Here is a 10,527-nt window from a genome sequence, read left to right on the forward strand (position 1 = left end):
AAGCGGCCCCCCATAAGGGAGGGGTGTGCGTGCGGGGCGGGGGCGGGGGCCGGGGCGGTTGGGGGGACGAGGTCAGGGGACGCCCTCCCTCGGGCCTCATACCCACTTCGGGCTCCTGTGGGGTGCAGACGGCAGGCTCCTCGGGGTGGGGTGGAGGGTGGCAGCTGGAGAGGAGGTGGGTTCGCAGGTCCCCGCAGAGACCCCCTCATTCAGAGCGTGGCTTCTAGGTCCACGTGATGGAGACCCCAGATCCCACTCCTGCGGGGGTGCCCAAAGCCGCCGGCCCCTCCCAGCCCCCTCCCGGCCGGTCACTCTCGGGGTGAAGGCTCAGGGGGGGCTCCGGTGGCGTGGCCTCAGGGCATGTGGCTGCCCTCGGGACCCGCCCCCGCCCCGTGGCTGTGTTGGCCTGGACTTTGGCCTAGGCAGCCCGGCCGAGGGGACGTGGAGCCCGAGAGCTATAAAGCCTTTCCCTGCCCCGGGAGCCGGTGAGGACCGCCCGCCTCCGGAGTCTGGTAAGAGTGGGGCCCACATGGGGGGGGGGGTCAGCAGGGAGGGAGCAAAGAGTGTTCACAAGTCAGCATGGCCCTGGCCTAGCCGGCTTGGCTCAGTGGATAGAGCGTCGGCCTGCGGACTGAAGGGTCCCGGGTTCGATCCTGGTCAAGGACACAGGCCTGGGATGTGGGCTCGATCCCCAGTGGGGGGCGTGCAGGAGGCAGCCCATCAGATTCTCTCTCACCATTGATGTTTCTAGTCTCTCTCTCCTTCTCCCTTTCTTTCTGAAATCAATAAAAATATATTTTAAAAAAGCAAGTCAGGATGGCCCTTGCGGGTTTGGCTCAGTGGCTAGAGAGGGTCAGTCCTCAGACTGAAGGGTCCCGGGTTCGATTCCAGTCAAGGGCATGTACCCCGGCTGCAGGCTGGATTCCTGGCCCTGGTCCCGGGGCACATGCAGGAGGCAACCAGTCAACGTCTCTCTCTCTCTTTCTTTCTTATTCTCTCATTCTCTCAAAAAAAAAAAAAAAAAAAAAAATCAATGGAAAAAGATCCTCGGGTGAGGATTAAGAAAAGAAAAGAAAAGTCAGGGTGCTAGATTCACAGAAATTAGAATTGTGGAACGTTGGCCCATGCGGGTCCCCGTCCAGGGCCAGCTCTCCACCCCTCCACAGCGACACCGGCTGAGGGAGCGGCGAGGGGGAGAGCAGACACCTGTCATCCCCACACCGGTGCTTAGCTGAGCTGCGGCCCGGCCCTCATGGGCTGGGTCTGAGCGTGAATGCCTCCTCAGCGGGGCCTCCCCGGCCCTGGCACAGCCCCCCCACCCCCCAGCACCTATCTCCAGGGACACGCTGCATCACCCTCTTTCAATATCTGCTCGCTGCCTGTCGGCTTCCTAAGGGCTGGGTCGCTGTGCTCACGGCCAGGCCCAGAGCTGTGCTTGACACGTAACAGAGGCTCAAGAAATGCTCCGGAGTGAATGAATGGATGTTAGGGTTACAACATTAAAATCAGGAGTAGAATCACAGAATGTTAGACAGGGAGGCGCATGGGGAACTTGACTTGGATTGGGGGGCAAGGGAGAGGGAGCTCAGGCCCCCTTTGAGGGCGGGGACCCCAGGAGTAGATGCCTCCACGGCCCTGCCCCCCCCTCCTCAGTGTTCCAGGTCACCCGACACCATGGGAACCCGACACATCCTGGCTCTGTGTGTCCTCCTCCTGGTATTGGGATTTGGTGAGTGTGGTTGGCAGGGGAGGCGGGTCTGTGCCCTAAGCATCTTCCCGTCACAGTTCTGGTCTGGCCCTGGCCCTGCCCCTTCCTCCTTCCTTCCCTGCCCAGGGCCCTCTGCTGCAGGCCCATCAGCCCTCCTATTTCAGTCTCCCCTACAGAGGTCCAGGGGACCCCTACGCCCCTGCAGGGTGAGGCTGCGGGCCCCACGCTGTTCTCCCAGATGCAGGAATCGCTTCTTAGTTACTGGGATTCAGCCAAGACCGCCGCCCACGACCTGTACAGGAAGACCTACCTGCCCTCCATGGACGAGAAAATCAGGTATCGCCCCAGCCCCAGCCCCTGCTCCCTCAGACCCAGGGTCTAGTTCAGACCTAGGCTCTTTCAAGGCCCAAGTACCTCAGTCTCCATCCCCCAACCCCATCAGAACCTGAGATTCGGAGATCCCAGCCCTGTCCTACCTAGGATTCCAGAAGCTTGGGTTGCAGCCACCTTTACCCTAAGGACATGTGATTCTGGCTCCCAGCCCCTACCCCCTCAGACCCAGGAGTCCAGACCCCCAGCCCCTCCTCCTTCACACCCAGGAGTTCAGACCCCACCACTTCCTCCCTCAGACCCAGGAGCCTAGGCCCCAGCCCCTCCCCACTCAGACAGGGAGTCCAGGCCCCAGCCTCTCCCCACTCATACCCAGGAGTCCAGGCCCCCAGCCCCTCCTCCCTCAGACCCAGGGGTCCAGACCCCCAGCCCCTCCTCCCTCAGACCCAGGGGTCCAGACCCCCAGCCCCTCCTCCCTCAGACCCAGGGGTCCAGACCACCAGCCCCTCCTCCCTCAGACCCAGGGGTCCAGACCCCCAGCCCCTCCTCCTTCACACCCAGGAGTTCAGACCCCAGCACCTCCTCCCTCAGACCCAGGAGCCTAGGCCCCAGCCCCGCCTCCTTCACACCCAGGAGTTCAGACCCCAGCACCTCCTCCCTCAGACCCAGGAGCCTAGGCCCCAGCCCCTCCCCACTCAGACAGGGAGTCCAGGCCTCAGCTCCTCCCCCCTCAGATCCAGAAGTCCAGACCCCCAGCCCTCCTCCCTCATACCCAGGGGTCCAGCCCCCCAGCCCCCCCTCCCTCAGACCCAGGGGTCCAGACCCCCAGCCCTTCCCCCCTCAGACCCAGAAGTCCAGGCCCCAGACCCTCCTCCCTCAGACCCAGGGGTCCAGGCCCCCAGCCCCTCCTCCCTCAGACCCAGGGGTCTAGGCCCCCAGCCCCTCCTCCCTCAGACCCAGGAGTCCAGGGCCCAGCCCCTCCTCCCTCAGACCCAGGGGTCCAGACCCCCAGCCCCTCCTCCCTCAGACCCAGGGGTCCAGGCCCCCAGCCCCTCCTCCCTCAGACCCAGGGGTCCAGGCCCCCAGCCCCTCCTCCCTCAGACCCTGGGGTCCAGACCCCCAGCCCCTCCTCCCTCAGACCCAGGGGTCCAGGCCCCCAGCCCCTCCTCCCTCAGACCCAGGGGTCTAGGCCCCCAGCCCCTCCTCCCTCAGACCCAGGAGTCCAGGCCCCCAGCCCCTCCTCCCTCAGATCAAGAGTCCAAATACCCAGCCCCTCCTCCCTCACACCCAGGGGTCCAGGCCCCCAGCCCCATCCCTTCTCAAACCCTCTGTCCTGTCTCCACAGGGATGTGTACAGCCAAAGCACAGCAGCTATGACCACGTACACAGGGATTTTTACTGACCAGCTCCTTTCTCTGCTGAGGGGAGAGGAGTAACAGCTGGGCCCCAGTCACATAGTCCAGACGCCATGGCTCCCTGACCACCCTGACGCTCCCACTTCTTAGCAGCCCTCAGCATCCTGCTCTCAGCTTTAGCCTGATTTCTTATCAATAAAAAGAAAAAAGCCAAGTTTGTTCTCTTTGATGTGGCTGCTTTTCTGAGACCTCAGGGACCAAGATGAAGAGGCTCTTTCAGTCCAGCCAACACTTACTGAGTGCCTATTATACACAGGCAGCCCTAGCCCGGTTAGAGGAAATAAAGAGGTAAATAACAACAATAAATGATCAGAACAACAAAATTAGAGACTGTCTTTCACCAAGACCCTTCTCTCTCATCTATAAAATGACCAGCCATGGACACAGCATCCCTGCAGGGGCCTCTAACAGTGTCCAAGCTGTGGGCTGACACTTTAAATGTGCCATCTAGCCCTAGCTGGTTTGGCTCAGTGGATAGAGTGTCGGCCTACGAACTCAAGGGTTCCAGGTTCTATTCCAGTCAAGGGCATGTACCTTGGTTGCAGGCACATCCCCAGTAGGGGGTGTGCAAGAGGCAGCTGATCGATGATTCTCTCTCATCAATGTTTCTAACTCTCTATTCCTCTCTGTAAAAAATCAATAAAATATATTTAAAAATAAATAAAAATAGATGTGCCGTCCATTGAGTGGAGCGTGTGACAGAGGGGAGACTGGTGCCCACAAGTCACTGCTGACCACTGGAAGTCAGTGCCCAGGTTGGCTGGGACCCGTGAGGACAGACCTGCTCCATGGCAGTTGCTATCCATTCACCTCACATGCATTTATTGAGACCCTACCAGGCTCTGGGGGCACAGCAGGGAAAGGCACAGTCCTGCCTGCATGTGGCCCCTCACAGTGCTTTGTATTGGGTTTTGGCCCAATTCCACATAGTTTTAGTGATTAAAGATTTGTGGTATCTTTTGTTAGTTCTTTTTAAAAATTAATTTAAAATATTTTATTGTGTTTTTTTAAGAGAAAGAAAGGGAGAGAGGGGGGGGACACATTGATATGAAAAATACATCAATTGATTGTCTTCCATAAGCACCCTGGAGATCCAATCCCATAACATGTTATGGGATTGGAATAGAGCTGACAACCTTTTGGTGCATAGGATGATGCTCAATCAACTAAGCCACACTAGCCAGGGTTTAACTTAAAATATATATACATTTTTTTTTTTAAATATATTTTATTGATTTTGTACAGAGAGGAAGAGAGAGAGATAGTTAGAAACATCGATGAGAGATAGACATAGATCAGCTGCCTCTTGCACACCCCCTACTGGGGATATGCCCGCAACCAAGGTACATGCCCTTGACCGGAATCGAACCCGGGACCTTTCAGTCCCCAAGCCAACGCTCTATCCATTGAGCCAAACCGGTCTTGGCGTAAATATATATACATATTTTTTATTGATTTCAGAGGAAAAGGAAGTGGGAGAGAGAGAGAGAAACATCAATGATGAGAGAGAATCACTGATTGGCTGCCTCCTGCACGCCCTCCACTGCCTGCAACTGAGGTATGTGTCCTTGAGGGAATTGAACCCGGGACCCTTCAGTTATCAGGCCTATGCTCTTTCCACTAAGCCAAACCAATTAGGGTTTAACGTTTTTATTTATTGATTTGAGAGAGAGGAAGGGTGGGGGGAGAGAAAGAGAGAGAAACATTGCTTTGTTGTCCCACTCATTTATGCATTCATTGGTTGCTTCTTGTGTGCGTCCTGGCTGGGGATTAAACCAGAAACCTTAGCCTATCGGGTTGACACTCCAACCATCTGAGCTACATGGCCACCGTGTTCTTATTCTTTTCTTTAAAAAAAAAATTTTTTTAAAAATTAATTTCGGCGAGGAAGGTAGAGGGAGAGAGAGAGAGATAGAAACATCAATGATGAGCCAAAACCAGTTTGGCTCAGTGGATAGAGTGTCGGTCTGCGGACTGGGGGGTGCCGGGTTCGATTCCGGTCAGGGGCATGTACCTTGGTTGCGGGCACATCCCCGGTAGGGGGTGTGCAGGAGGAACTGGTTGATGTTTCTCTCTCATCAACGTTTCTAGCTCTCTGTCCCTCTCCCTCCCTCTCTGTGGAAAATCAATATAATATATTAAAAACAACAACAACAAAAAACATCAATGATGAGAGAATCATGGATTGGCTGCCTCCTGCACACCCCCTACTGGGGATCAAGCCCACAATCCCGGGCATGCGCCCTGAGTGGGAATTGAACTGTGACCTCTTGGTTCATAGGTCAACACTCAACCACAGATCCACACCAGCCAGGCAAGGCGCTCTCTTCTGATTGGCAACAGTCATAACATTTCCGAACTTCTACTCAGAGCCAATAGCTCTGTTCCATCCTGAGGCCACAAATGGGGAGGCGGGGGGTGGGGGAGGAGTAGTGGGCAGAGGATGAGCAAGCCAACCAGTGGAGGAGATAACTTCAGGTAGCAAGAGAGCAATGAAGAAAAGGAGAGCCCTAACTGGTTTAGCTCAGTGGATAGAGCGTCGGCCTGCGGACTGAAAGGCCCCAGGTTCAATTCCAATCAAGGGCATGTACCTTGGTTGTGGGCACATCCCCAGTGAATGCAGGAGGCAGCTGATTGATGTTTCTCTCTCATTGATGTTTCTAACTCTCTATCCTCTCCCTTCCTCTCTGTAAAAAAACACACACAAAAAAACAATAAAATATATTTTAAAAAACGAAAAAGAAAAGGAGAGAAAGTGAGCATATCAAGGCCTGGGTGCGGCCACCTTGGATAAGTAGTGGATTCCGCGCAGGGTGGGCCCCCAAGAGGCCCTGGCTGGGCTAGTCACGGGGTTCTGCATGACCACTGCAGGGTGGGCGGAGCTGTGGCTGCTGGAGAGTGGGGGAGGGAAGGGACAGGCCCGTGGCCCCAGGTCTGAGTGGGGTGGTGAGTGACCTCGAGAGGGTGTCTGGGCCGCGGGGACAGCAGGTCAAAAGCACAGGGTGTGCGGATAAGAACAGAGGCTCTGCAGTCTGAGAGAGGGCACTGCCAGAGCCTGAGGGTAGAGGGCCGGGCACCTGGACTCCTGGGTTCCGAGGGAACAGAGGGTAGTCCTGGGCCCCCAAACCTGCGGGATGGGACTGTTGGCCTCTGAGGACACGGGGCTTGAATTTCTCCCAATCTGCTTGGCATTAACCTCCGCCAGCCTTTCAGCACTGTTGGGGCCGTTTTCCCAGGTCCTGGGGCTGGGCAGCTGGAAGCCCAGTGGAAAACAGGGGCCTTGGGGAGGGGTTGTGGGAAATGTCCCTGAATCCCCAGGGCCTGGGAAGAGCTGAGGCTGCCAAACCGAGGGGGTGCTGGGGAGGGGGGACCCCGGAGGAACAATCCCTGCTCTGTCCACTTGTTTCTCACGGACTCAAGCCAAACCAAACCTCTGCCCAGGCCAGTTCTGTGTCCAACCAATCCTAGTGCCCTTTCCAGATCCCTCCTTCCTTTCTCAGGCTCCTACCCCAGTCCTGCTCCCCCCAGGACCCCGGAGTCCAGGCCCCCCCACTTCCTCTCCCTGAGAACTCAAGAGTCAGGGACCCCCGATTTCTCCCGCAGACTCAGGAGTCCAGACCCCCAACCTCTTCTGAGGAAATCAGAAGGTCAGGTCCCCAGGCTCCTTCTCCCTTAGAACGTGAAATCCCAACTTCTGGTTGGTGTTGGGCGCCCCCTAGCGGAGGGCGGAGCGGATCTGGCCTGTGATTTATTTACCGGTTAGAAGGAGTGGAAGAATTTATCTGGGAGGGCTTTGCAGGGCTCCTTTCTAAGGTCACAGTCCAGCTGACAGCCTCTAGCGCTTCCCGGGTCAGGGCTCAGCTGCATGTGAGAGAGGAAAACAGACTGGGGCATTTTGTACCTAGAGCTGAGAGCAGAGACCGGTTACAGTGAAACTGAAGATTAAGTGTCAAAGCCCCTCACTTGCCTGGGCTTTCTGTGGTCTATTTGAATTTGTTTGTATAACTTTGTACTTCCAGCCCTAACCAGTTTGGCTCAGTGGGTGGAGCGCTGGCCTGTGGACTGAAGGGTCCCAGGTTCGATTCCCGTTGAGGGCATGTACCTTGGTTGCGGACACATCCCCAGTAGAAGGTGTGAAGGAGGCGGCTGATTGATGTTTCTCTCTCACCCATGTTTCTAGCTCTCTATCCCCATCTCTTTCTCTCTGTAAAAAATTTAAAAAAAATCAATAAAATATATTTTAAAAAACCAAAAAACTTTGTACTTCTAAAAGAGAGGCCTGCTTGGGGGTGTCCCAATAATTCCATAAGGGACGTATGCACAGGTGACCAAGGGTGCCTCAGCCAGAAATCTGACACGTACGACCCTAGGTACTTAATGAATAATTCCACCGAGCATAAATTACACAGAAGACAAACATGCAATCCATGAATCACTCACGATTTATTTACCAGAGTCCTGGTGGGTTCCAGAATCCTAGGCAGGCCACCCGGGACCCGCACTGATAAGACATAGGGTTCACGGAGGACTTTGCAGCTGCAGCTCGGCTTCAGTTGAAGCCTCTCACGGCGGCTCACGGTCCGAGGCTCAGGGTTCGGGGCTAGAGGCTCAGGCAGAGCTTTGACGGGTGCAGGCAGGGGAAGTGGAGAGCAACCCTCTGTGGAGGAGCAGAAAAGACGTCTCTGATCTTCTGTGGAGTTTGCTCTTTTTATGTGTCTTCAGTGTGTCTTATCGGCGGGTCCCAGGAGCCTTGCTATCCGGTCTTACATATGGGGTACGGATCACTTTATCTATTTCCTACATACAGGTCACTCAAGGGTGCTTATCAGTTTGTTACATTCCATTCCATACTTTCAGATATCACACTTCAATTCCACACTTTAATACTTATTCAATATTGTATTTATCCTTATTACTATTACTATAAACGGGGTGGGGGGTCATTTGGGGAAAAAGGAGACATATGTAAAACTTTAGACAATTAAAAAAATCAATACCTCCCAAATAAATAAATAAAATAAAATAAAAAGAGATGCCTGCCCTGCTTTCTGTGGCTCAGTTGGTTGAGCATCATCCTGTGCACTGAGTTTGCTATAATAGTATGATTCCCGGTCAGGCACATGCCTGGATTGTGGGTTTGATTCCCCTTAGGGGTCATGCAGGAGGCAGCCGATGATGGATGTTACGCTTTCACATCCATGTATCTCTCTACCTCTTCCTTTCGCTCTCTCTACAAATCAATAAAAATGTTTTTCAAAAAAGAGGCCCACAAAAGTCTCAGTCTGGGGGACATAATTAATATGTTCATTGGTCCCTGGATGGATAATATCACAGAATTATTACTACCATTCTCTGTAAGAGAACTGGGCAAGAAGTTGTCTAAGGTTTCTCCTTGCCCTTGTGTTGATCCTCAGAAGTAAGTCGTTCACCTTCTGCACCCAGAGTTTCATCCTTCCACTCAGCAGTCACCCCCAGAGCAGTGCTGAAGGGTACGGCAATAATCAGGACAGCCCTGGGCAAGCACGACACACCACACCCATTTCGGACACTGATGACCCAAAGTGAGCAGGTACGGGGTGAGAGAGTCCAGGGATCTTGGAGGACTGAAAGGCGGTGCCCTGCCAGGCCAAGGGGGTCAGGGAGGGTTTCCTGACGGAGATGATATTATTACTGAGCTGAGAGCTATAGGAAAGTGTAGGAAGAAGATAGTAAAACAATTAGAATCTCCCAGTAATGTGTAAGGTTCGCAGTGGCAGCACATGATGTTGATCACTTTCTAAACGTAAGGCAGGGACCAGGGGTTCCACATTGGAGATCTCACTGGGTCTTCTTGAAAGCCCTATGGGGCAAAAGGGGAGGAAGAATAGCTGGTGCTGGTATAATGCCTAGTTTGTTTATTTATTTTTAAACATTTTTATTTATTATTATTTTTAATCCTCACCTGAGGATATTTTTTCCATGGACTTTTTAGAAAGAGTGGAGAGAGGGAAAGACAGAAACATAGATTGGTTGCCTCCAGCAAGCTCCCTGACCAAGGCCAGGCTGGGGAGGAGCCTGCAACCGAGATAAGTGACCTTGGCCGGATCGAACGGGAGACCCTTCAGCCTGTAGGTCGACACTCTATGCACGGAGCCAAACCGGCTAGGGTTATAATGCCTAGTTTATACGAGGAGGAAACGAAGGCTTAAAGAGATATGTCACTTGTTCGGGATCATTTAGCCCAGTGGTCTGCAAGCCGCAGCTCGTGAGCCACACACGGCTCTTTGGCCCCTTGTGTGTGGCTCTTCCACAAAATACCAAGGCCTGGGCGTCTATCTTGAAGAAGTGGTGTTAGAATTAGTTTAAGTTTAAAATTGGCTCTCAAAAGAAATTTCAGCCGAAACCGGCATGGCTCAGTGGATAATGTCAGCCTGCAGACTGAAAGATCCCGGGTTCGATTCCGGTCAAAGGCAAGTATCTTGGTTGCGGGCGCATCCCCAGTGGGGGTGTGTGCAAGAGGCAGCTGATGAATGTTTCTCTCTCATCGATGTTTCTAACTCTATCCCTCTCTCTTCCTCTCTGTGAAAAATCAATAAAATGTTTATTTTATTTTTATTTTTTGTTTATTTCTGGGATTTTTACTTTTATATTTTCTTTTAATAAAATGTTTTCTTTTTAAAAAAGAAATTTCAATCGTTGTACTGTTGATATTTGGCTGTTGGCTAATGAGTTTGCCAACCACTGAGCAGATCAGTAGTACAACCAGAATGTAAGCCCAGGTCAAACCTCCACCCAATTCATTGGTGAAGGTTTAACAGCCGCTGATAATCTTCTGTCCTCTGGGCGGGCTTTCATAAAACTCTCCCAAGCAAGGAGTCTCTGAACAAGTGTAGAAAGATACATGCACAGCTAAAAAAAAATATGCAGCTCATACAGCCCTGGAAGCCTAGTCCCCAGACCATGGAGAACACGCATGCGCGCCAAAGTGGCGGCCTGAAACTTAGGGAAGGGGCTGACAGGACCCAATTTGGAGGCGTGGTGGCCGTGAGAACCCTGAAATAGTACTCTGAATGCACAGGAAAAACATAACATCAA

General features: G+C 53.3%; 1 protein-coding gene across 1 annotated transcript; it reads left to right on the forward strand.

Moving 5' to 3' along the window:
- The first annotated feature begins 494 nt into the window (after positions 1 to 494).
- On the forward strand, positions 495 to 3,621 carry APOC2 (apolipoprotein C2). The gene is made up of 4 exons (XM_036428714.2): positions 495 to 512; positions 1,654 to 1,729; positions 1,885 to 2,044; positions 3,384 to 3,621. Exons 2-4 carry the CDS (start codon positions 1,675 to 1,677, stop codon positions 3,472 to 3,474), a joined length of 306 nt encoding a protein of 101 aa, XP_036284607.1. The 5' UTR covers positions 495 to 512; positions 1,654 to 1,674; the 3' UTR covers positions 3,475 to 3,621.
- Positions 3,622 to 10,527: the final 6,906 nt, after the last annotated feature.

This window comes from Pipistrellus kuhlii, unplaced genomic scaffold, assembly GCF_014108245.1.
Source record: "Pipistrellus kuhlii isolate mPipKuh1 unplaced genomic scaffold, mPipKuh1.p scaffold_m20_p_90, whole genome shotgun sequence".
In the NCBI taxonomy this organism is placed as follows: Eukaryota; Metazoa; Chordata; class Mammalia; order Chiroptera; family Vespertilionidae; genus Pipistrellus; species Pipistrellus kuhlii.

What these genes read in the sequence shown, in the direction of transcription:
- APOC2 (XM_036428714.2), top strand. Translation starts at nt 1,675, where the DNA reads ATGGGAACCCGACACATCCTGGCTCTGTGTGTCCTCCTCCTGGTATTG. An exon ending in CCTCCTGGTATTGGGATTTG is followed by an intron (nt 1,730 to 1,884) that starts GTGAGTGTGGTT and finishes TCTCCCCTACAG; the next exon opens with AGGTCCAGGGGACCCCTACG. An exon ending in TCCATGGACGAGAAAATCAG is followed by an intron (nt 2,045 to 3,383) that starts GTATCGCCCCAG and finishes CTGTCTCCACAG; the next exon opens with GGATGTGTACAGCCAAAGCA.